Source organism: Halictus rubicundus, chromosome 7 (assembly GCF_050948215.1).
Source record: "Halictus rubicundus isolate RS-2024b chromosome 7, iyHalRubi1_principal, whole genome shotgun sequence".
NCBI classification, from domain to species: Eukaryota; Metazoa; Arthropoda; class Insecta; order Hymenoptera; family Halictidae; genus Halictus; species Halictus rubicundus.
Window position 1 is genome coordinate 5,408,231 of NC_135155.1, and position 26,095 is coordinate 5,434,325.

General features: G+C 32.2%; 4 protein-coding genes and 2 long non-coding RNA genes across 10 annotated transcripts in view; 3 read left to right on the forward strand and 3 right to left on the reverse strand.

The window, feature by feature from the left end:
• The window catches only part of LOC143355632 (uncharacterized), a 155,069-nt gene that overhangs the window by 128,388 nt on the left and 586 nt on the right, over positions 1-26,095 (forward strand). The window contains exon 2 of the long non-coding RNA XR_013082531.1: positions 25,495-26,034. This is a non-coding gene — a long non-coding RNA (uncharacterized LOC143355632). The remainder of the gene's footprint in view (positions 1-25,494; positions 26,035-26,095) is intronic.
• Positions 1,442-14,703, forward strand: LOC143355957 (beta-glucuronidase). 4 transcript variants are annotated; one of them, XM_076791219.1, is made up of 12 exons: positions 3,863-3,984; positions 8,449-8,631; positions 9,016-9,114; positions 9,597-9,773; positions 10,220-10,452; positions 11,162-11,441; positions 12,165-12,439; positions 12,949-13,210; positions 13,542-13,730; positions 14,038-14,176; positions 14,252-14,479; positions 14,572-14,703. In XM_076791219.1, the coding sequence occupies exons 2-11, from the start codon at positions 8,464-8,466 to the stop codon at positions 14,431-14,433; spliced, it is 2,004 nt and encodes a 667-aa protein (XP_076647334.1). In that variant the 5' UTR covers positions 3,863-3,984; positions 8,449-8,463; the 3' UTR covers positions 14,434-14,479; positions 14,572-14,703. The 4 variants fall into 4 exon arrangements, with proteins under 4 accessions (XP_076647332.1, XP_076647333.1, XP_076647334.1 ...); XM_076791217.1 differs by lacking the exons at positions 3,863-3,984; positions 14,572-14,703 and adding an exon at positions 1,442-1,578 and having other exon boundaries at positions 14,252-14,526; XM_076791218.1 differs by lacking the exons at positions 3,863-3,984; positions 14,572-14,703 and adding an exon at positions 3,706-3,734 and having other exon boundaries at positions 14,252-14,526.
• LOC143355959 (zinc finger HIT domain-containing protein 3) lies at positions 14,571-16,047 on the reverse strand. Its single transcript, XM_076791221.1, has 4 exons — positions 15,970-16,047; positions 15,644-15,891; positions 14,845-15,208; positions 14,571-14,663 (listed from the first exon to the last, which is right to left on the reverse strand). The coding sequence occupies exons 2-3, from the start codon at positions 15,709-15,711 to the stop codon at positions 14,872-14,874; spliced, it is 405 nt and encodes a 134-aa protein (XP_076647336.1). The 5' UTR covers positions 15,712-15,891; positions 15,970-16,047; the 3' UTR covers positions 14,571-14,663; positions 14,845-14,871.
• Positions 16,702-20,346, forward strand: Lic (dual specificity mitogen-activated protein kinase kinase lic). Its single transcript, XM_076791220.1, has 7 exons — positions 16,702-16,934; positions 17,116-17,285; positions 17,659-17,824; positions 17,901-18,137; positions 18,223-18,402; positions 18,482-18,699; positions 18,773-20,346. The coding sequence occupies exons 2-7, from the start codon at positions 17,224-17,226 to the stop codon at positions 18,915-18,917; spliced, it is 1,008 nt and encodes a 335-aa protein (XP_076647335.1). The 5' UTR covers positions 16,702-16,934; positions 17,116-17,223; the 3' UTR covers positions 18,918-20,346.
• Positions 20,006-20,926, reverse strand: LOC143355960 (uncharacterized). Its single transcript, XR_013082588.1, has 2 exons — positions 20,571-20,926; positions 20,006-20,401 (listed from the first exon to the last, which is right to left on the reverse strand). It is a non-coding gene; the product is annotated as an uncharacterized LOC143355960 (long non-coding RNA).
• On the reverse strand, positions 21,583-25,652 carry Iru (E3 ubiquitin-protein ligase Iruka). 2 transcript variants are annotated; one of them, XM_076790638.1, is made up of 8 exons: positions 25,515-25,652; positions 25,030-25,158; positions 24,788-24,927; positions 24,461-24,577; positions 23,597-23,760; positions 23,418-23,533; positions 23,224-23,321; positions 21,583-22,959 (listed from the first exon to the last, which is right to left on the reverse strand). In XM_076790638.1, exons 1-8 carry the CDS (start codon positions 25,596-25,598, stop codon positions 22,878-22,880), a joined length of 930 nt encoding a protein of 309 aa, XP_076646753.1. In that variant the 5' UTR covers positions 25,599-25,652; the 3' UTR covers positions 21,583-22,877. The 2 variants fall into 2 exon arrangements, with proteins under 2 accessions (XP_076646753.1, XP_076646754.1); XM_076790639.1 differs by having other exon boundaries at positions 22,894-22,959; positions 23,195-23,321.

The following is a 26,095-nucleotide window of genomic DNA, read 5'->3' on the forward strand; positions in this document are numbered from 1 at the left end:
TCTGCAATCTATTGATAATGAATGCTGTGAATGAACGCAATGTGGACTGTCATTCAAGATTAGATCTACTTCAAAGTTACATATTTTGATCGACTATGGTTTATCGTTATCTCAAAGAAAATAGAACAAACCTAACAGTTCGATGCACCGTGTATGGTGTAGTAACAGTTTCGTGGAGTCTTCATTATAATCTTAATAATAATCTTAATTATTTCACGGTTCCAGTACAGCAGCCTCTTTTATGACATAACTTTCCCCAATTATTAAACGATTGTGAAAATTAGAGCCCGATTTAAAAATAAAAGACAAGCAGCTATAATTGGAAGTAACAATTTCATTAGTCAATTATACTGCGGATCTTTATGCATTTAAAGCTTATGAAAATTTTCAAAAGATGCTAGAATATAAAAGTCGATAGAATTTAATAAAATTTTTATTTATTTTTATAAAATAAAATTTTTATTTATTTTGGATCTACGAAGCTTGTTCCCACTAAAAATAGGATTTTATTTGATTCGTCTTTCTTAAAATTTGTGTATGAAAATTGAAAATTACATAAACATCGGCAGTCTAGTCATCACCATTTTCTGCAATTGTCTAACAAGACAATTAAACATAACAATCTAAAGGATTCCTTTATCGGAAAAACTACGTGGTTTTTCTTCAAAGACGGTCTTAATAAAAAATGATCGTTTGAAGCAACCACGTCCTCCTATTTAAAAATTATTTGCATTTCTCGCGATAAAAAGAAGAAACTTTGTTGTATAAAAAATATTGTATGTATAATATTATGCATATATAATTCGAGTAATTAATTTAAAGTTTCCACTATAGTTGACAACCAGACCTGGGCAAAAAATAGTATAATTTAATGTGGTTCAAATAAAATACTACTTTAAATGGAACGAAAAATTTCGGCAAATAAAATATTTTTATTTACAAATACTTGTATTTCAAATATTTCCTTACAATGAAAATAAGTTGAGCAAATAGTTGATATTATAAATTATAATTTTTAATATAAGAACATGTTGATAAACAGACGACAATGTCGTAATAACGTTACACGCGACAAAATATCAGAAAAGTATTAGGTACTATCAACTATTTGAAATACTGTTTTACACAGTCCTACAAAATAAGTCTCACTATTTTCAATATTTTCCAAATAAAATGCTATGTTTAAATAATATTTCAAAAACTTTTTCTTCTAAATAAAATAATTTATTTGCATGATTATAGGTATGCTTTAAAAATAAAATAAACTATTTACTACTTTCTACTTCAAATACTATTTTGCCCAGCACTGTTGACAACGCTAACATAATGTTATCGATGCAGATGTGGAAATGCGTCCTATTACTATTAGCGCAGAGCTGAATTTTTTATCGTGTATCAACCGAATCACGAAGCGATAACAGAAATGTAGAGGAACATGTCTGTAGCGCACAGATAAAGCGTTTAAAGCGCATGCACGTAAAGAATTTAAATAACGTCATCCTGATAACGCAGTCTTGTATGTACACCAGATAGGGACACCGAACGCCGAGCAAGAAGTCCGGAAACATACTCCAGCAGGTAGGAATACCTACAAGTGTCAACGAACTAATCTCTATTTGCACGGAATACTAATTTAAGGTGCAGAACCGAGTTCAACCGACAGCGGTTACGCCGTTTAATTCTGTTTAAATCACGGTGCAAATTGTTGTTGCGTGAATCGCGAATAATTAGGGTGAATTGAAGCGACTGAAAATGTGACAAACGTGATTCGCTGACTTCGTATATGCGGCTGACCTATAAAGTCCCAACTGACTCTGACGAGTACCAAATAACTTCCTACGATCAGTAAAATTGTAAATATCTGTGTGCCCACAGAGTGGACATTATAGAAAATATTGTGAAAGCACAGCTTACTCGCGATATTACTTTGCGGATTTTGCGATAACTATAATTCATGGTATTTGTCTCTTCTTAACAATAATAATACTAATGGAATCGTTACGAAGCAGATATACTATAAAATATGAACAGGATACAGCAGAGAATAAAAACAAATAGCAAATTACGCGACCGTATAATAAAAATGATTAGTCAGATAAGTGGTCAACATAATTCTGATGATTTATTGTAAAGAATACGAAAAATAGGACTTAGCTAAACATGGAATGACAGTAATAAATGATACCTAAGCTTATAACATTCTAAATAAACGGCTTCTGCAGGCTGTAAAATAATACCGTTAACCAAATTCCATCGTGTTATTGACAATAATCGGGGAACATGTCTTGTTACATTCCTTGTGAAACACATTCGTAAAATATTGTAAAAAATGAACATTATCACAAAGCAAAGAATTTGCGTTCATATGAGATATTTTAAACGTTTATTTGTACATCGATCATTTCTAAATAGTTTATGCCATTCATTTTGTCAGGAATAAATTCTATGTCCATTTTCCCATAATAGCGAATATCGGAACACATTATTACGCCGCCACGTTCCGTTTCGCGATGGCGTACAATTTGTTGCTCCTGTCTCAAGTAATGATAATAATAATTAAGACTATCAGGTTCATCTAAGAAATTATAAATTTTGAAAATTAATTTTTCATCGGAATTTTTGTTTTTTTTTACGATTGCAAATCACAAGATTTTAGTACACATTTGATTAACTATGTTCGATACTTTTTATCTTGTTATGTTCTACCGAGAAGCGTAGATTTTGTGCTTGTCCTTTTATTTTGTCGAAGAATTCGTAGAATTTTGTCGACGCGAACTTTGTCGACTATACAATTGAGCATGCATATACGGTTATGCCAAAAACTAGTACTGACTGGACGGCGGATGTTTGTGTAAAATAAAACATTTTAATTAGTTGGAACCAATACAGTTTGTAAATTCTTTAAATGATTTTATCGTTTTGCATTTGATGTACTAATTTTTTTCATAAATGCAGAGAATCCGCAGTCTAACAATGACATGGAAAATATATTTTTACCAGTTCTCACAACAAAACGTACAAAAATTAGGATGACTAATATTTATGACAAAAATGCAGTGAAAAACATGGCAAAATGAAAGGTGAAATTTAAAACACTGAAAGGATTAGAAGAATGTAAGAATGTCCATATAATATTGTCTATATATTAAAATTATTAGTGAAAGAAGGAAATATTTAGTTAGCTCCTGCATCTTGTTAGTATACAAATTGGCAGTCCAGTAACAGTGTACGTTGTGTAAAAATGCAATCGATGTTAGTCAAAATGAGCGTCCCCATATCTTAAATTTTCGAGCACCATAAGTGCTAGCGGATTGTATGCATTCACGACAAAAATGGTGACGTATTATGACAAAAATGATGATGACGAAATACAAAACAGTGAAAACGTTAAGGAATGTGCAAATACTGCTGTCCTGTTTTTAACATAATAGTATTATAAAAACAAGAAATACATGTCCATACAGCTCCGGTACAATTTTAATTTTGCACAAAACTCAATAGTTTACTGAGAACTGAATAGTTTATGGAAAACTCAATAGTTTATGGAAATCTCGATAGTTTACTGAAAGGTAACGCAGCAACAGCGGATCGGCGCGCACCACTCGCTCCGAAAAGACGAAAATGAGTCGGGTTTATCGTTCAGGCCGGTTGTTTATGCCGGCGGATCGCGGACACCCGGTATATAAGAGCAGCCTAGCCGGCTGACGAGCTCGCAGTGCAGTCCGATGGGATAGGTAGGTATAACCGATTCTCTGGTCTAGTGGCGTGTAAGATCTGAGCAGGAAAGAACGTGCCAAGTTTTAACAACCGCGGTGTGACGATGCCGCGTTAACCGCGGACCGCAAACAGAAAAACCGCCACGAATCCGTTTTCTTGTCCACGCTACCCGTCGAGCCAGCGTGGATCGTCCGACGATAAATCATACGATCTGTCCGTGATGCGAGGAACTCGTTCGGCAAACCTTCGGGCCTGACACTTGCACAGGTGAGTCTCAAAAACAAACCTGAAAACGAGCACGATCTCCTCCTCCTTTGCTCGCTAGAATGTTGTGTCTTAAACGAAGAAGAGTTTCATTGACCTCACGTTCCAGTGGTTTAAGAAGTTTTCTGACCTTAGCCGCGCAGCAAGAACAGGATTTTCAGGGAAATTGATTTTGCATATCCTTTATGTACAGGCGCACGATGATTTCTGTCAGCGACAGAGACCGCGAACCGCGTTTAAAAAGAACATTTCCTCGGATCGAGATTCGATTCTGCTGTGAAACATAAACATTTGCTGAAGAATAATTGAGTAACGATACTGCTGAAAATGTGTAGATTGATTGGCAGTGCGGAGGTAGGGTGGACGTTGTTTATTAGTTTAGTGTGTAGCCGAGAACTTTGTGGATTGTGATTTGTTGTTGTTGCTTGATTTTTTATTAGTGGCAAGGCCTGGAATTTAATTTATACTTGGCCCGTATCCCTAGATATTTTTCTTTCGAATATAAAATCGCTGCTGATATTTATTCTGAGATCATTTTTGTTTAGGATAAATACTTTATTTTGAATTTTTAAGTTACACTACTGGGAACTCTGTGGTGGTATTTAATTAAAAGATTTTGATTAAGTATGATTAAGTATTTTGATTAAGAATGGTTTTCTTAAGTTATGGTACATATTTGAAACGTAAGTTGTTTACTGAATATATTGTTTAGAAGGGGACTTGTGTAAAGGAGTCCGTTTGTCAACCTGTTTTACTACAACAATTTAAACGTAATGTGGGAAACAATTAACAATGAATTAAAGGATAATTAGCTTTTTACAACACGTATATAATAATTACTTTTCTATACAATAATATAGAAAAGGAATTTTATCACTTAGAGGTTTCAACGTTACAAAGCAGGTTACTTTGAACCAGTAATTTGCATGGCATTTAATTGTTATGTGTATAGACATGTTATGTGTATGACATGTGTATAGATATTTAAAAGAATTAATATCGTTTTATTTAATTGCATGCATGCTTTATAATCATTTCATTCTATTCTTGGTGTGATCAAATATTACAAATAAATGTATAATTTAATTTAATTAACCAACACTTTAATCCAGATTTCATGCTATACGTACATTTTGTTATAAAAAATATCCACAAGTATGCATATTGCAACAAAAATATTCTTTATTCACATTTGTTTGAACAAGAATGAATAAATTGCATCCTCAATCAATTCCATTTATATGCATACACATATTTCGTACAGTATTGGCAAAAAGTGAATTCAACATTTGAGGCTACACTCCATTTTTAATTGATTCGAGTCCGATACACATTACGATGACTTAAATCGTCTCTGTCGTCATTAAAAATCTGCTTCCCTTCCATTTTTAATTATTTACTATCCACGATAGAAATTATACAGTCTAATCACAACGCATAATTAATAAACACTGTGGGACTAACAATGCTGCAACAACATTATAGATTATCTTACAAACAAAAGCATCGAAGAATGAACAATTAGTCTAACCATTTTAATAATCGATGGCAGGGATTAATTAACTAACAAAAGGTTAATAATTTTTGCTTATTTTTGATTCTTACAACCTACAAGGATTGTGAGAAAATGTTTCAGGTTGGTGCATATGAAATGTCTGATTTTAGAACGCAAGTGAATTGATGCTTTCTTATATAGAAATGTATTATTATAGTCTACAGCTTTATTATATACCATTTTAAAGCACAAAGCTGATATTTAAAGTCCTATCTCTAGTTTTTATTTCGATATTTAATTTTAATTTTAAATATAATTTACTTTCTCGTTAAGCAATGTGACTATTCTTTTTATATGAGTGGAAAAGTTAACATATTGACTATAGGCATTATATGTTCTTCAACGTTACTGTCCAAAATCGGACCTTTCATATGCAACATCCTAACATTCACAAAACGGTTAATTGATCTCTACACATCGATTCTAGTGTCTAAAACCGGTTTTTAAAAACGAAGAAAGCCCGGAGTGGACGTCGGAATACTTTTGCGGGGCAGTGTAATCGAAACGACCGCATCGGGTTGCTCGGTTATCTGCAAAGTATGCGATGGTTTTCCGTGAATCCATCGATACTACTCGCGAGGGCATCGTTCCCGCCGCTATAGACAGCAGCAATTGTTAAATTCTCGTGGTGTCTATTCGAAGAATTAGGGCCAGCGGCGACGCTGCACATGTGCGACACGAGGAAACGATTTGATGCTTTGGGAAGGGAAGTCTGCTCTCGTAGGAGGGCACCGTGCCAGGAAGCCGATATTGCTGCAGCCGACACCCTACAGGATACACCCGTGAAATACACCTCTGTTTGGATCGGGTCAACAAGCCCCCGAATATTATCGATTCCATTTTCGACTCTCTTAAAATCTACCCACTTCCTCCGTATTAGGTTATTGCACGTGTCCTGCCATTTTCTTTCCGACGGTCCTCGAGGATCCGTGTTATGGCCCCAAATACTATTTGCAGGGTGTCTCCTGTCTAGAGGAAATTTTTGTGAAGAAATTAGACGGCTGTTTTGTGTTGGTATTTTGCATAAATATTTTCTATTATTTGAACTGTACAATTTTTTTTGTAATCAAAATACAGTAAATACAGTTTGCCCTACGAGAACATGTTGATTAAAAATGCCAAGAATATGTTGGTGAAAGTCCTATAAAAAAATAATGAAAACACCTACATATGTTACACACCTCGGCGGCCGAGGCCTCTAGATTCTAGAGCTTCGATGTCCTTTTCGACGTTCTGCGTGGATCAAAGAGTAGTATCTCCTGTACGATATATGTCTCTGGACAGACCCGTGTTGTGGACATATATCGAGAGAAGACAGTATTAAGTTTACGGGATCCGTCGAAATGTCTAATATTTTTAATTTACGAATATTGAGATAGACATTATAAATATTACGAAAAATATAAATAAAACGATGAAAAATGAATTACGGATATTACGCGGGAATAATTTAGCAGATGTCGTGTAAAATCCGGCGGTATTTTAATTTTACTTTTAAACAGAATGCCTTATCAACCGATTATCATCGTTAACGTATGCAGCTGATTGATGATAAACGATCGACAAATTTCCGTTAATTGGATTATCCTTATCCTCTTTTCATCGCAAAAAATTTAATAATATTCACTTTTGCTTTTATCGAATGATTTAATAATATGTAACAGTTTATTTGATTATTCAAATACATCGTATGTAGTTCATGTAAATGTCAGTATACTCGCCGGACAATAGAAATCTGACTGTTTATTTGCTGAAAATTACAAAGCATTTTTTAAACAGCTATTTAGTTTTATATACACGATACTTTTACACTTATCCTATTTGTCAGAACACTTCGAAGCAAAATAAAAAATACACGTCTAACGTTGATAGAATTTCTTCATACTATTAACATAAATTTAATCAACATAATTCAACGATTAATCGATTATATTTAATAAGAAGAAGAACTATTAAAAATGAATTTTTTCATTCCTAGGAGTGAATTATTAATTAGATAAAGAAACCACAATTACTTTTTAAAGTTTTTAATTTATTATGTTCGTTATATTGACAATGCTTCTTGTTTTATCACTGATAACCATTCGCAAAGGTGCGGAAAAGTTTATCTTTCAAATGTTTACCTGAAAGCCATATCATTTCAGAGACTACAAAATAATGTTAAGGCGTCTGCCAATATCAGTTGTACGTGATTGACCAAGCGAAGCACATCTCCTGCAAAGTTAGTAGACAAAAGCGCTACATACGTATTTTAATTTGTAATCTATTAAAAAACAGTTTCGAATCAAAAACATTATTAACACATATCCCATATATGGGTCACAAAAGTTCAGAATAAAATCATATTACATCATAAATTAACTTAAAAGCCTCTTTACAATTTCTAGAACAACACAACATAATTTACTTAAGAGTAGTCAAACGATATGTACAAAATTTAAAACAGTGGACATATTAAAAAGATTTAAGGACATCATTGTATTAGTTTCAGCTAATAAGATAATTAATAGAAGAAAGAAATTTTACTTGGCTCCTGTGTTTTGCATTCATTGCAAACATTTTTTATATTGCATAAAGATCCACAGTCTAGCAATTAGATATACATAGAAATTGATTTGGTTCTTATAGTTTTGTTTACAGAAAAATCATAAATCCTTCAATTCTTCAAATACTCATCGCAACTATTAATGGCCGTGTACTATTAGCGAGAAATAATTAAGTTGCCTATTTGATCAGAATACAATACGAGGCCTTATAAATGTTCAATTTAATACTTTAGAATCCTAAAATGGCGGGGATATACTTCAGAAAATGGTTTTGTAAATCAATGAAAAGATCGTGAATTGATTTCTACATATACTATTTCCGATGGAACTGACAATCTTTTGGTGGGATGATTTCTCGGATTTCAGGAAAATTCGAAAGGAATGTGGCATTTAGTTTTTCTCCTCATTGGCGTCGCGACAGCCGGAGAGTCGGGCCCCGAAATTGGATATCCAGAAGCGCCGATAGAATATTCACCTTTGCCACGAGAGGAAGATGTGCCCGTTCCTCTGCCTGGTATGCTTTATCCACGCGAAAGTGAATCGCGAGAGGTAATTTTTTTCCTTAGTGTTGCGATCACTTACCATTAACATTAGAACTGCTGACGCCATCAAAATGACAGATTTCAGATTTTTTTTTGCAATTAGTGAAATTATAGAAATGTCTTCTTCATCAATTTATTGTTATTGCAGAGATAGAGATCTTACTGTTCGTGAGATATTTTTTCAAGTGCTGATGGTAAAACAAAAATGGGGCATTTTGTCCCCCCTTTACAAGAAATAATTTTTTCTGACCATTTTAATAATAAATGAATGATAAATGAGCATCTGTGACGTCAAAAGACATTTCTTTATTAATTCTAAGAGAAATATTATGTTTGCTAAATTCTTCATTCATGAATTGAACTGAATTGAATTCGAGTTAACTTCCCTTAGGTGAAAACTTTGGACGGTCTATGGGATTTTACAGTTTCCCCATCGGACGATTCGCTCAAAGGCTACAAAGAGGCATGGTATGCGAGCGATTTGTCCAAGGTAAGGATAAACAAGTTATTAGCTGCTACAAGCTATTAGTTTACTCATTTTTTAAGATCATTGAAATAGCAAACAAGTTGTTTAAGGCTTAGTAAATGGGTATTTAAAAAGAATATAATAATGCAGCAAAATAGTTCATAATTATTCATACACAAACTTTGAAATGTATTAAACATTTTGCCTACAATACACAGAATTTTGTATTCGACAAACATAATACACCCAACCTTTCTCATTCGTTATATTCATTTATGTTCGTAATTTTTTCTTTTATACATGTACGAAATATATCGAATAAAATACCCTCCAATAACAACCGAGTTATGATTGAGTTCAGTTACTAGATACACCCCGTACATTTTATCAAATATTACCCAGCACTGGTTATAAATTTTAGTGCCCTTATGAAAGTGCATATTTCAAGAATCTTCTTGCGAATGTATACTGTCTATTAAGATCACACACACACATCGTTTTTTTAGACAGGAAAAGTGATGCAAATGCCAGTACCTTCGTCCTACAACGATATCACCACCTCGAGGGAACTTAGGGATCACATAGGCGCAGTATGGTATCAGCGAACATTCTTCGTGCCTTCTTCCTGGCGAGAACAAAGGGTTTTCGTTCGGTTTGGCTCAGTGAATTACCTTGCGCAGGTGGTAAGTATTTTCTATTTTATTATATTATTATTATACTGCGGATTTTATGCATTTATGACAAAAATTGGTAGGTGTAATTTTAAGTAGCAAAAATATTAGAAAAATTTAAACATACTATTATATTATTTTCAATCTGCTAAACATAATAAGAAAGAAAATAAATTTCTATTTGACTTCAATTCGTTGCGATTCAAATAAAAAATTTTTATTTTGCATGCAGGTCCGTAGTCTAATTATTATACATTATATATCACGTCCCATTTGAAGTGGACCACTCGAATACCTCCGAAATTATTAATTTCGAAAAATATTTCGAGCAAAACTTGCGTGACAAAATTCTATGCTGATGGTTTTCGTAGGCGGAGGTGTAGAGAGCGTATGAAGGTGACCTTCACTGAAAAATATAAATTTTATACGATTTCCTCGTTGATTTCTGTAAATTCCAGTGGGTAAATGGCGGGTTAGTAACCAACCATGAAATGGGACATCTTCCGTTCGAAGCTGAGATATCGTCCTATTTGATATTTGGCGGTAAAAATCGCATAACCGTCGCAGTGGACAATACGTTGTTGCAAACAAGCGTACCGCAAGGTAGAATTATCAACACCGCTGTCGACAATGGAACTGTACACATACAAAGCTACACATTCGATTTTTTTAATTACGCCGGCATCCACAGGCAAGTAAATATACGCTTGCACCATTTATAATCAATACTAAACCTTAGTACGTAAAACATGCTTAGGTAAATACATATCATATCAAAGAATTTATAATTTTTCAAATATTAATAGTAAATAACTATCGGTTATTGATTATGGTAAAAATTCTGTTCGTAAAAATCTAACAGGGAAAATATTTTATTCACCCTAAACTGGACCTTCGAAACTTTAACTTTACTTTAAAAATGCCAAGATTCAATTAAATTATATCTAATATTATATTTGTATTTAATATGGATCCCTATCTAAATAATAAATAGATTCATCTAAATTCACAAATAGTTATGTTATCAATGGTTACACGTTAAATAATTATTAGCAGAGATTCTAGTGAGGCCGCATGGGTCCCAATAGTTCAGAAATAGAATTTTTTTTAAACCGGACGCTAACTGTTTATTAAATGCTATTTGACCAACACCTCGACAACATAACGGTCGCCCCGTTAACCCAGCTATTCGTTTGCCGAAAAATTCCTGTTCTCTGAACCGTCAAAATTCCTCGGTGATGGGCAGATTACTATCAATATTATTCTAGCGGACAAAAGTAAACCGCCGGCGGCACAAAGCAATCGGTTTTATCAGGGAAAGGATTCAGCCGGTTCCGGTTGTTATATTGCACCGGATCGGATGCGTATCGGACGCTAACACGGAAATTCTTGACTTGCAGGCCCGTTTTGCTACACACAAGGCCGCGTGTGTATGTCGAAGATATCACGGTAAGAACAGGATTAATTGGTGATGTAGGTATCGTGAAATACGTCGTTCAACCGGCCGGTTTACACGAGTACGAAATTCCGATCTGCAGAGTGAACCTGCTCGATGCCGAAGACACTCCAGCTATAAAGGACTCGGTTTATGGATTCTCCGGCACGCTGAAAGTGCCATTCGCGAAACTCTGGTGGCCTAGGGGCATGAGCCCCAACCCGGGATACATGTACACGTTGGAGGTATAACAAATGTTTCATTGTTCAATGATACCGTTTCGGTTATTGTTTCGTTCATCACCTCTGCGGGCAATCAATATGTACAAGTACAGTAATGTCTCGATATACAGTGGATCGAAAAAAATATTTGAAAATTAAATTTCCCATTTTCGAGAATTATTTCGTTGACAAAAATGGTGCAATACACCTGGACGCATTTTTTAAGTTTCAAATCTCTACTTTTACAACGAGAACAACGAGAACATACTAACGAAAAGTACGCCAGATCAAACAACAACAGATAATTACAGGCTGATGGGGCTTAATCATATAATATTCAAGGTTGAAACCGTGATAGGTACCTATTGCCATAATTCAATATGGCGTGTAATTATTTTAATACGTTTCTATGTTTCCTACTATGGACTTACTGTCCAAATTATATATCGTGGAATTAAAGATTGCTAACTGTGAGAATAATGATAATACTTGCACAAAATGCGTTTCCTATGAAAATTAGAAATAGTAAAACACTTGTTTTCCGAATACAAACAAAGTTCGTAATTAAATTTTGGTTACCGCTAGACTGCATGTACGACGATAATGAGTAGAAGAAATTTAGTAGAAATATTGAAAGAATTTAGGGATATCAATACATACTTACATAATCAATGTGTAACTTCTGAAAATGTTTACAGAGACACAGAAACTGTGAATTTAATTTGGTAATGCTATTTCGGTTCTCAGATCTCCTTGACCGTAGCGAACGAGACCAAAGTCGATGTCTATAGATTACCGATTGGAATCAGATCGTTAATCTGGACCAATAGCAGCGTGCTCCTTAACGATAGACCCTTGTATATGCGGGGATTTGGCAGACACGAGGATTCAATCCTAAGAGGACGCGGTCTGGATTTAGTCACTGTAGCTAGGGATTACGAGTTGTTGCAATGGGTCGGTGCAAACGCCTACAGGACAAGTCACTATCCCTACAGCGACGAAGTACTCGATTTGGCTGATCGGTCAGTATTTATTTTTCATTTTACCATGTCAACTATCAATTTACACAAAAGAAAAGTTCTCATGAGAAGTGGCTTTCGGGAGAGAGCCGTGTCCAAAAGGAATTTGTTCCCAACGTTTCGCCATCATTGCAGCTAGCTTCATCAGGGGTGAAGACACTCTGATGGAAGCCACTTCTCATGAGTACATTCCAGGCCGTAAAAGCATCAAATCTACAAAAGAAAAGTTATTAGATGAGAACGAAATGAAACAATTGTAGAACGAGAAAAAGCGAAACAAAATATTGTTACCAAATTTTTTTGCAACACAATTTACACTTCTAGATTTACCCTCTAACGTTAATTACTAAAAAAGTTTTTGTAATTTTGGTTATTGTGAAAGAAAAAATTAGGAACCAGTCATTTTGATCATAAAGTGACCATAAAGCAATTACTTTATTGGGCTCATTGGTATAATAAAATTATATTTTTCCCTATATTATTATAATTATTACTGTATTCAACATTTAAAGATTGGGCTTCCTAATTATCGACGAGTGTCCTTCCGTGGACACAGAGAACTTCTCGCCGAATCTCCTTGCGCGCCATAAAGACTCGTTATCGGAACTAATAAGGAGAGACAAGAACCGTCCTTCGGTGATCATGTGGTCAATCGCTAATGAACCCAGAACACAATTACCTGAAGCCGGGGAGTATTTTAAACAAGTTGCTCATCACACGAAAGCACTCGATCCTACCAGGCCGATTACCATTGCCATGGCACGAGCAGTACAGGTAACAGTTCATATTGCAATGATTTTACGATGTGAAACTGTACACGGTGTAACAAAAGTAGAGAATCTTGTGGTTTTAGATTTACTTCAGCTTAAGAAACGATTGGTTTTCTTCGTTCTGTTACTGTTATTTATTAGTTACAATTTTTTTTATTCCTGACTCGATTTTGCACCAAAGTACTAATAAGAAAAACATAATTGATATTCGGTCCAATGAGACAATGCAGACACGAAATAGTAGTTCATTTTAATAGTCCTATTGTCCTATTGTCTTCCAGTAAATAAAGTGTTATGAAAAAATGTTTAAATAAATGTATTCAATTTATTCATAGGAAGATAAAGCAGGTGAATATCTTGATGTGATCAGCTTTAATCGTTATAATGCTTGGTACAATAACCCAGGACGTATTGATACGATTATAAGCAGAGTTATAGGAGAAGCTGAAGCATGGCATAGGAAATATAATAAACCAGTGCTTATGTCTGAGTATGGTGCTGATACTATGGCTGGATTACACGAGGTAAATTATACAGCAATTGACACTAAACCTACCATTGTCAATACCTTGTAAAATTTTTATTTTAAAATTGTTGGAAATTATAAAGATGCTTCCACTGGAATTGATTAGATAACCTTTCTTTCTGCAAGCATAATTAAAATCACACGTACCAGCTAGGTATGTACTTGATAGGTGTAGTGTTAAAGATCTCTAAATCGTTAATTTCCGTAAATACTAATCACATCTCAAATCTAAACTGCAAAATATTAATTATTTAAAATCCATGGACTAGAGTATCTTCCGTCATTACTAAATTCAAACGTTTCAGCTTCCTGAGTATGTATGGAGTGAGGAATACCAAAAAGAAATATTTTCAAAACATTTTGAAGCCTTCGACCAGTTAAGAAGCGAAGGCTTTTTCATTGGCGAGTTCATTTGGAATTTCGCTGACTTCCGAACGGCTCAATGTGAGTGAATAATTTAAGAAAATCTAAGAAACAATCATTTAATCATTAATATCTATTTTTTAATTTTTTATTTAGCATACATAAGAGTGGGTGGTAATAAGAAAGGAATATTTACAAGAGAAAGACAACCAAAAATGGCAGCGTTTCATGTCAGAAAAAGATATCACCTCCTTCAAAAGGAACTTGATGGAACTCAAGTACCGAACGATCTCGAAAATTATATTACATTCCGTCATTCTCAACACTCTGAGCTTTAGAAATAAATTTCGAACACTGCAGAACTTTTGTTAACGAATTTTGAAAGTACATATTTTTTTGTTTGTAGATACATAAATGTTGTACAAAAATTATTTGCTTATTTACTCTTTTTTTATACATATAATTTCTAATTTTAGGAATTTTATTATTTTCAATAATTGAAATAATGCCACTTTCTTAAATGGCCGACATTATAATTACTATAAGTGCGAACTTTTATGTTCGAGAACTGCCAAAAAAACAGAATTTATAATAAATATTTTACAAATTCTAAGAAACCGATATTTATTTACGTCTACTTCTTTTTATAATCCTTAAATTAAGTTTTGAAAGCTATGTATGCATGATAGAAAATATATTCTGCTACAAAAAGAAGTTTACATAATATACATAAAGTATACATAACATACCACATCACAGAACTTGATACAGGTATGCTAGCTAGGTTGGTCATTTTCTGGAAGTTCCACAACCTTTAAACACGCATCTGCCATTTCAACAAATATTGGTTCAGTCATGGCTAAAGCAATAGCCTTTGTAGGATTTTCATCAACCAGAATTGCACGCATAATATCACGTACATGTGGATTTCTTAAAACATTTTTTATTTCTTCGCTATAACGTAACTGTTCTAATTTTTCAATAGGCACTGTATCTACTGTAGGAAAGTCATACTTTTTGCCATTTGTTTTCTGATCAACAATAGGTTCATTTTGCTTTTGTTTTGGTTGACAATTACTAGCTTTATGTACTTTACAGCAGGCTGCAGAGCAACTAACAGGAACAAAGTAAAAGAGATTATAAATTTTTGTATATTGATTAACTAAGATTATAAAATATAATTTATTATTTAATAAATATCAGTATGCTGTAAATCAAAAGAGTCAATGTATTGCTAATAGAATAAAAACCAAATTTCTATTCTGTACTCTATTAGTACAAAGAGAATTATTAAATATTTGAATTCAAAGTTTCAGTTATGTAGTTTAGACTTATAGTACCAGAATGTTATGATCAAAATTATGTTTATAAAATTAAATAAAATCATTAGTGTCTTTTATACAGAAAAAAGTATAGTGACCAGTTCCTAAATGGATCTGATAAATGTAGAAAATAATAATATACTATCGTGTGTATAAAATTCTGTCATTAATGTAATAAACATAAATATAACCTCTATTATACTTACTATAACCTCTGTATACTTACTATGGCACTTTACACGTAGGACACTTATATGAACATGCTTCTTGGCAAACACAACAAACTTTTTCCATATTGGTTAATTTTATTATATTATAATACTTTTATAATATAATAATTGTATTATATTTCTGCAGCCGCTCATATTTGTGTACACATAACAACAATTCAGATAAACACGTTTTCATCTGTGTACAATGCAAAGCGTGTATGTAGTATCACATGTGGTTGTTCTTTTTGATAATATAATTATTCTGTAAGTTAATATAAAATAAAAATCAAGAACGACAAAATTGCGGTTTCGGTTACGTTTAAAAGTTATTAACAATAACCTAAATCTGTTCAATCCCTTGTTGCATCACTGTGTGGTAGAATCAGAAAACTAATCGTTAGACCAGTTTAACTCAACATACTAAACTCTACTGAACACGAATGTGTAAGTATGTATGTAGATACTTAGATAGTAAATAGATAGTAGCGAAAACTGTTGAAAATAACTAAATTTTCCATCACTATTATATAGTAAGTAGTGGTGTATTAGGTTGAAAAAATAATCTTACTCAAGCATTAGTATTGACAGATTCTAATTATTACAATATGTAAATTGAAATCAGCTGAAATCACGATTTCATCACTTTTGATCTGCATTTTACTTTAAATTGTAGAACCATGTCTAAAATATTTAATAAACATAGTCGAATATCCTGAATATTATAATTATTATAAAGATGTTTTACAATAATTGTAAGAAATGTTATTTCCATTTACAGTTTCTTATTTTATCTTACACATTACATATGAGCATTATAAAACAAATTTGAAATATTATATACAATACAAATATTATAATTGTTGTAATTATTATTAAATATATTTACATTATATACACATTGTTTCATGGTATATAATTGACAAATAATTCATTATTGTAAATTTTTTCAAAACTGGAGTAAACTTTTACATTTGTAGACGTACAGTTAAAGTAGCTGAATGTAACGAATATGTTGCATCATTAATTATTATACAATGTACATCCTTACTAGAAAACGGTTGTCTGCTATTTAATGCAAAATTCGTATTAATAATTTCTGCAGTTTCATACTCAATGTATATTTGTATAATGCGCCTGAAATAATTTAGTATGCAGAGAGGTTCAGATTGAATTTACAAAACTGAAGTTATGTGTCGTGAGCAATTTCATGTAACTGTTTGAGTTTACTGAAAGCTTCATATATGGGCAACGGAACTTTGAAGTTTTGACGTTATTGTCGTAAAATACCGTCATGTTATTAACAAGGTACTACAGAAATTATTTCTAACGATATTATGACAAGAATCCTTTTCAAAAAGATTTTATTCTATCCGTTTGTTTTCACATATATGCCTACAACGAATTTGTAGCATAACCTTCAATTTTCGAGATTTTTTCCAAACATAATCCTAGCGTATCAAAACATGCATTTTTTATTTCTTTACAGAACAAGTATTCAGTAATCATTACAATTCATTTAAACATGTATTGTAATCAATTGTATACACTGCCAAGTTTGCAGGCCTAGTAACATTTATTAATTGTCTACTGAATCATGGCTCTACGTCGAAAGAAAAACTTGAAACTGCAAGTCTCTGAAGGGACTCCTATGCCTGTGTATGTATTGTTATTGGAATATTGAACTATTCAACTATTGATAATGCTCTTTTTCATATTATAGCATTTATGCTAGTCTTTCATAGTCCTCTATTAAGATTCTAGCTTCAATTTTATTTTGGCTATTATGTATTTTGATTGATGATATAATTGCTAATAATGTTATAATAATACATAAATACAATGTTAATATAAAGTACAATTGCTAAAATTAAGGTATATAAAAACATTTAGCCTCCAAAGAGTTAATAGCAATATAATACCTATAAGATTAAAAAATATATATATATGTAAAAAGAATATTTTGATTATATGAAGCAAAATTTGTTGAATGATTTAAATTTTAATTAGTTTTAATAAACTTATATTATAGTACTCCACCAAGAAATCTAGATAAGAGAACTACAATAACAATTGGAGAAAATACATTTGTAGTAGAAGCAGATGATTTAGAAACTATCTGTATTCTGGGACGTGGAGCATATGGTATTGTGGATAAAGTACGACACAAACAAAGTGGTACCATTATGGCAGTTAAGGTATTACACATACTATCACTGACCAATTTAACAATTTTAATAATATCTGCAATGAACACATTTATTAATTTCATAGAGAATAACAGCAACAGTTAACACACAGGAACAAAAGCGATTACTTATGGATTTAGATATTTCGATGCGTAGCTCAGCATGTCCATATACAGTGCAATTTTATGGAGCACTATTTAGAGAAGGCGATGTTTGGATTTGTATGGAGGTTATGGATATGAGCCTTGATAAATTTTATACAAAAGTATATAAACATGACCGTGCCATTCCTGAGGATATCTTAGGAAAAATTGCTTTTGCAGTAAGGAAACATTGAATAATTGTAATCAAAACTGTATATTTACCATCTTATTATTTGCCATTCTAACTTTAGCTAATATTTACAGGTAGTCAGTGCATTGCATTACTTATATTCACAGTTACGAGTAATTCATAGAGATGTAAAACCTAGTAATATTTTAATTAACCGGAAAGGAGAAGTAAAAATCTGTGACTTTGGTATTTCCGGTTATCTTGTAGATTCTGTTGCTAAAACAATTGATGCTGGTTGTAAACCATACATGGCTGTACGTAAATTTCGCATGTATAATATAAGCATTTGTTCTTATCTATTCAATAAATTCTCCATCATAACCTTTTTTTCAGCCAGAAAGGATAGACCCGTCGGGTAACCCTTCACAATATGACATCAGATCTGATGTTTGGTCATTAGGTATATCTCTTGTTGAATTAGCAACAGGAAAGTTTCCTTATGAATCTTGGGGTACACCTTTTGAGCAACTGAAACAAGTTGTAAAGGATGAAGCTCCAAAATTACCAGCCGAAAAATTTTCTGCTAGTTTTGAAGAAGTTATTGATAAATGGTAAGCAAAATTGTTTTGAATATAATGTATGTAATGTTTTGTATGCAACTTTGTTGATTGACATTGTTTACAGTTTAATGAAGGATTATACGCGCCGTCCGAATTACAATCAGTTATTGGAGCTTAATTTTATCACAGAACATGCTACAAAAGACACAAATGTCGCTGAATTTGTTGGAGAAATTTTAGACTTACCTGAAGATGAACAGCCTCTGTAGCATACAAGTATTTTTGACATGATGTACCACATGACCTGCAATGTAACTTCGTATTGTGTTTCGAAGTTATTTAATCGATTTTCTATATCCAGTTTTATGAATCGTATCGTTCCTTTGTCCGAACGACCTATGTGAATTAAAATCTAATGTTAAAGAGAATATTATGTAGAACTTTTGTGTAAAAAATAATTCCATCGAAACTTCAATTTTTTTTTTATTCGAACAATATAAAATTTCTACATGATAGTTCATATTCATCCTCCTGGGACTAATAGATATTCTACAATGAAGAAATACAAGTGTGTAAATATATACAAATATTTTCTACGTGATATAACAATAGTTTGTCACTGTAGCAATATAGGAAAGTTCAAATTAAAAAATTTACATGATCATTGCGTAGTACTGTACAAGTTGATGTATTCGTTAGCAAAACATAATTATGCAGTAATGCACCTGTAATAAAAAAATTATACTCTAAAGTAGCGATATTAACGCATATATAATACGTGCAATCAACAATAATGTTCACATTTAAAATATGTATTATGAAATTGTAAAAAACATAGTGTCTTACAAAAATTGTAACAGGAGGACTGCAAAACTAATTACGTATTTCTTTTATACATAATGTAGTTATGTAATGAAGGTAAATTACAAATAAATGTAATTATAAAACATCATAAGTTTAAACAATATAAAAGTAATACAACTTCTTGTTTTAATAATTGTGTAATTAGTAGAATATTGATGAACATGTAAGCAGTATATAAAAGTAAACTAACAATAAATTAGTATATTGTTAAATATTTAATCTACATATAGTGAAGGAGCACAATCAATCAATACGTATTTTTATTAATATCTCATTGCAATTAATAGCAGTAAGTAAATTATTTATTATTATGTTGAAGAAATTTCATTTTCAAGTCACTTTTCTTAGCTAACATTTTTTATTTGCAGTCGTCTATTATTTTTCAGTGTGAGGTTTCATTATAGGAGTATGTAATAACATTGAAAGGATTAAATATTTTATTCTTAATGTATACATTGATGAACATTGGTTAAAAAAAAGTACTACAATTACCAACAGTTTACATGATATTTTATTTTGATGAAAGGAATCTATAATATATTTACATGTTGCACTTGGTTCCAATAATATGTTCAGCTATACAGAACATTGAATTCTGTTATTTTTGTCATTTTGCAACCTGCTGTATGTACAATACAGAAATTAAATAATCAGAAAAAATGTGTATGTTTGAAAAAGATGTCTTTTCTTACAATTATTTTATAACATAATATGTTACATTCAAATAATAAAATGTAAAAAACAAATGTACAATGTGACAAATTCAAATGCATTATCTGTATTATTTTATAAATTTTAGGCAGTAAGTGGTGGCATTAAAACCATTCCTTTACATTCGAGTGCAATTTTTACACCCAATAGGAAAAATCCAATACTCTTACATACCGACCTGAAAAAAATGGTGTTTTAAAATTTTGTCTTCATTCACAATATAGTATGAGATTGTTAGTTACTAAAGAAGATATTTCAAATTATGAAACGGATTACTTTCAAACTTCGATTGAAAGGTTATAAACGCTAATATGAGATTCGTATAAAATTAAAATTGTGAAATGTACCATTTATAAGGATCGTGATAAACTTCCTTTAGAAATCTTACACCAGATGCCATTGTGATAAGTTATAATTAAAACTTAACAATAAATACTTTCAGTTGTTTCAATTGTTTCTGCTTTTGTAGTGGTTGAAGCAACCGCACTATTGAAGGAACATAACCTTCAAAGCATACAGTATTTGCATTGTATAGAGGCGGAACTTCCATAGAAATTTTCTATATATGTGTTCCTAAACTAACAAGGGGAGGACGCGCTCGGCGAGAAACGGATTTTCTTGGAACTGACATTATTTGAAGATGTCGTGTCCAAGTTTAATTTGGCCAAGCAGTATAGGGCACGCATCTCAAGTTTTTTCGAGAAAATTGCATTTTAAAGTCGGCTTTTTCGCTTTACTCGGTCATGTCGAGTTTCGCGTTAACCTACGCACATGAAACCGAGTGGCCGAGAGCGTAGCGGCGAAGATTTCTAGTTCGTGTCTCGCTTTCGATATTTTTTCTTTTTAATTGATACCTACCTTAATTTTAAACCTAAAATAACAGTTACTTTTATTTTTTAAATATAAAATAATATAACAATAATATATGATATAAGTCTACAATATAAATGTTGTATTTTGTATAATTTTAAAATACACATAAGTATGTAAATTCTATTACGAACGTATTTGTTACATATGGTAATCTATTGTATAATGTATGCAAAATATATTGTCAAGGGCGTTACACGATTGCATGAAATCGAAAAACCGTTTAATAAAATTAATGCGACTGTTTACTATCTTCATTCATAATTTTCGTAACTTTCTGCTGCAGCAATACCGTGTGTTTGTTTGTATTATTTATGTACGATTTGATGGTATATATGTATATGTATCTGTATATATATGCTTGTAAAATAACATTTTCAAATAGTATAAAAAGTAATATTGTACTATATACGTATATTTACTATATTATGAAACCATTAAGATAGTGTAAAAATCCATTCCCGACAGATTAGTTGTTGTACTTATGCATGAACTTCGAACAAAATACATTTATTTAGTTTTGATAAACTGTTTACATTTGTTGGCGCCCTTCTTACAATTATATTAGAAACATCGCGGTAAATAGCATGTTGAAACGAATAAAACTGGATCAATTTGTAAGATCACGATACATTGCTGTATGTATGTACTTTACAATGATTTTGCGGCTAATAAGACAAACTGAAGAAGCATTTGATAATTGATAGCCGTAAATTATAACTTCAGTCATGTAGTACATTACCAATATACTGAAGCTATAAGAAACATCCTGTCATTTCTAATCGTTAATTAATTACAGTGTTTATTATAGGTACACATATTCAATACACATAATTGCTACAAAACGGGCTGTCACCTTTAAATCAACAGAAATGTTAATGTACAGACAAAAATACATTGTAATGTATTCTTCTGTTCGTCTGTTATAAACTAAAGATTTGTCTATACCAGTGCAAAGAATGGGAGTAATTTGCGCAAGCGGGCGCGAACAAAAAATATTTCGAATCAACGTAAATAAGTGTTGCACATCGTCCTACATATGTTCGTATAAATTATTCAACAATTTTCTATTTATCGCATCTTCTTCCTCTTTAATATATACTTTTCATATAATATCGTATAATAAAGTAAATAGTCTGCAGTATCATCTATGATTTAAATGAAATTTGTTATACAGTTAGATGTAATTGTTGCACAGAAATTTCTGAGGGAATTGTACAAAATTAAAATTAGTAATCTTTACCCACAAATTTGTCTACACGATACATTTTCCATACCTGACTCATTACAGAGTTTATCTTGATAAGTAATAGTCAACTATAATATATTTATTAAACATCAAAATTCGAATTTTTGTAAGTAAATGCACATGTTTTTAAAAATTTTCGATACGTTTGTTTAGGGTATTTGTTAAATCGTGTTTTGTTTGCAAGTGTAATAGTGTCTATACACTGCAATGAAGACCTTTTCAATTTGAAACATGTATGTGCACACTCGTAGTAATCCGCACTTTGATATATTTATTCAAAGTAACATATGCAAATTTTAACTTGATAATTCATTATTCTTTATGATTTACATTACATTGTTGATTAAGGTATAAAGCTTGGAATTTATATTAGCATCGAGGGTATAATATTTACGTAATGTAGAAGCATTGCTGAAGTCAACAGTGGCGGAAAATAAGTCGGAGGTGAAAAACATGTTTGTGTATGTGTATGCCTGTGTACTTGCGTGTCCTGCTAGGTAAAGAAAATGTCGAGATTGGACAATCAATCTGAACTCTAACTCGATGTATTGCTATCACTGGTGCTACTACTATTCGAGGATGGTGTCGACGATGCATAGTCCAATTCGCGTGCTGCCCTAAGAACAAAGAAACACATTTACATAGAGCCTTGTATCTTTTCTAACAAGATTTCAGGTATACAAGAATGTATAACATAATATAATATAGTATAACATAATATAACACAATATAATATAATATTATATACTATAATATCATATAATATAATGTATTCATGAATTGTAACATTTTAAAAGTGAGACATTTCGTTATCTGAAATATTCATCGTTACTTTGAAGTCAATATACAAACATTATGTTTAACAAGGCACGTCAGTGTACCTAAAACGGGTAGCTAGACTAGGTCTAACAATATCCTGATTTGCTTCCACAGTGTTTGGGTCTCCTAAGTTTTGCCTACAAATTGGGCAAGTTCCATGCTAAAAGAACACAAAAGGAACGATTACGAAAACTGTGTAAGCATATTCAATACCATGGGAAGAAGAATTTCTTTTGATTATTTCTTTTTAACTTACCAGCTCTAACCAAGGTAAAATACATGGTGCGTGATATAGATGCAGACATGGAAGTTGCTTTACTGGTTCTGAAAGCTTGAAGTCCTCCCAGCAAACGGAACATTGCATTTTACTATCTGTGCAGAGAGAACATATTTAATTAGAAACGTGGATATACGTTGTCCACATTTCGTACTTACCGACTTCACTTTGGGATACGGTCGTGGTTGGTATTTCATCTATTTGTTTCTTCGGTAAAGGCGGTGGACCAGCAGTTCCATCCATTTGATTTAACACATGCGTTACAACTGCGTCAAAACCAGCCTGACCCCAAATATAATCTTGAGGATTTGCATAGACCAGTCTAATATTGAATTTTCATTAGTTTATTTTCTTTTAATAATATACTAGTTATCGAGTAAACAACAAGCAATGAAATTTATCCTGGGTAACGAAGCTTCCTAGTTCTCCGTTTATCAATATTCTTAATGTATGTATTTGTTATCTGTGTTATAATGTTGCAATGAACACGTGATTGGCAATAAGTGTATTAATGAACTAGAAGTAACATAATATTTTTCTACTTATTAACGCACCTACAAGAATAGTTAAATGTTTATTCCTGTTTCACATTTTTTTGTTAATGCAATGGAAATTATTTGAACGACGAATAATCAAATGATTTGATCGAATGATTTTTTGAAAAAGAAGAAGATAGACTTTTTTTTTTAAAGAAGAAGAAGATAGAAATCCTACAAATATTGAACAATACATTTTTGTAACAATATTAATAAATGGCCAGAGAAATATGTACTTACTTACGAACATGTGTTAAATATCGACTTTTCACATGAAAGAAAATAAATTTTTGTGGCAAGTACATTTCGTTTAAACACGATAAGTTCCCATTTCGTGTAAGGAAGAAAGAGATATAAGACTACTTTTGAGTTCACTCAGGATTAATCTTTTTAGCGTATTCTATGTAATGGTATGCATATACTCCAATAGTGAGTTATATACAGAAATACCACAAGCGAAACATGAAAATTTAATGTTTTACATACACAGGTGGTGGATTATCTTGCGTTACATGATTACCCAGACTTGCTTCCGAGAGAGCACCTAGAAAATCTTGTAGGAAAATCAGCAGGGACATAGAGTCAGGTTCTGTTCCACGATCGCTATTTAATATAAGAAGAATTATTTAACTTTTTATCTGTTTGTTGACTTTTGTATCATCTTAGTAGGCATAAATGAGGTCTAAACAAATTCAATGACATTTAAAAACATTGTTTACTTTGAAAAGAGAATAATTACGCGTGCCTTTGAATAAAAATTGATTCACACATATGTATGTGTTCAGAGTTTCCCAGTAATTAAATACAACTTACCCGTAAGATTGACGATTGTCCCGAATATTTAAATAATTAACATTATTCAAATTTACTGGCACATTATTTCTGTTAGATGCACTTGACGTTTGTCCCCTAACAGACACTCCTAGCATGTCTAAAACATCACGTTCTACCCACTATACAAAGAACAATTGATCAATATTAGGATTACGAACCACATAGTAAAGTAGTATACTAGAAGAATAAATATAATTAAGAGATTTGAAATTCATGTTTACATTATTTAGCAGCCGATAATCGTGGTCGCTTATATCGTCGTTGACAAGATCCAGGCCTGTGCAATTTTCGTCGTTACCACTTTGTAATTCTTCTATGAAACCACTTGCACATCGTGGACATGTATAGTCCTGAAACAGAATTGCATACCTATTGTGCTGTCCTGTAAATACATCTGTATATTTTGGCTGAAAATAGTCCTCACAGAAAGGTTTAATGCGAACGTTTCCTTCAAAAATAACAATTACGTTCGACAGCTACAATATTTTTACAACATATAAATGTCAAGAACAAATTGATAAATTGTCTGGGAACAACAAAACAGATCATTATGATAGTAAAACCGATTGCCTATTTGGAACGAGATATGGAAAGAATTGCTTGCATGTTATTGAATGACAGATCGAAAGAAAATATATTTGAAGTTGAAACGAGGAGCGCATCCAATTGATAACTTACGAAATAAGAAATATACAAATATACTTACGGGTAGTAAATCTTCGATTTCAACGCTGCATTTGTGACAGAAAAATCGGGACGTTGGTGTCCCGTCTACAACGGCTTCCGCCATACTTTATGTATCCTCTTTGTTCTCCTTACCTATTTCTGACTATTATCGCGAATTGCGGTGTTCCGTCACAACTGTTCGTGCTGGTACTTGATTGCGTTTAAGCAAATGTCGAATCTGAACTGGAAAACTACTGATTTTAGATGATACCTTCGTACATATAACACGAGATGGCGTCCGATTAAATTTGTCGATTGCGTATCAACACCTCGTTGTTGCATTCAACTACAATTCTTTCAAATCATTTTCTCTCTCTTATCGGTGATTAAAATTTCTTCCTCCACTCGGCTACGTATTACCCGTCGTATTATTTTCTTTCTATTCTTTTTTGCCTGTAAACTGTAACCGTAATATCGTCTCTGCGAAACTGTATTTCAGACACGGAAATATTTTTCAGGTAAAAATTTTTTGGCAAAAATTGTCAAATTAACAAGTACACGTATGTATGTATTTTTTGTTAACTCATGTTAGAAGCATTTTATCTTTCATGATACGAAAAG

Coding starts and splice junctions, on each gene's coding strand:
- LOC143355959 (XM_076791221.1), bottom strand. CDS start 15,711: ATGGAAAAAGTTTGTTGTGTTTGCCAAGAAGCATGTTCATATAAGTGT. Junction 15,209..15,643: donor CCTACGTGTAAAGTGCCATA/GTAAGTATACAG, acceptor TGTTCCTGTTAG/TTGCTCTGCAGCCTGCTGTA.
- Iru (XM_076790638.1), bottom strand. CDS start 25,598: ATGGCGGAAGCCGTTGTAGACGGGACACCAACGTCCCGATTTTTCTGT. Junction 25,159..25,514: donor AAATCGAAGATTTACTACCC/GTAAGTATATTT, acceptor ATTCTGTTTCAG/GACTATACATGTCCACGATG. Junction 22,960..23,223: donor AGTCTAGCTACCCGTTTTAG/GTACACTGACGT, acceptor CTTTGTTCTTAG/GGCAGCACGCGAATTGGACT.
- Lic (XM_076791220.1), top strand. CDS start 17,224: ATGGCTCTACGTCGAAAGAAAAACTTGAAACTGCAAGTCTCTGAAGGG. Junction 17,286..17,658: donor GAAGGGACTCCTATGCCTGT/GTATGTATTGTT, acceptor CTTATATTATAG/TACTCCACCAAGAAATCTAG. Junction 17,825..17,900: donor GTACCATTATGGCAGTTAAG/GTATTACACATA, acceptor TTAATTTCATAG/AGAATAACAGCAACAGTTAA.
- LOC143355957 (XM_076791217.1), top strand. CDS start 8,464: ATGTGGCATTTAGTTTTTCTCCTCATTGGCGTCGCGACAGCCGGAGAG. Junction 9,774..10,219: donor TGAATTACCTTGCGCAGGTG/GTAAGTATTTTC, acceptor TGTAAATTCCAG/TGGGTAAATGGCGGGTTAGT. Junction 11,442..12,164: donor GATACATGTACACGTTGGAG/GTATAACAAATG, acceptor TTCGGTTCTCAG/ATCTCCTTGACCGTAGCGAA.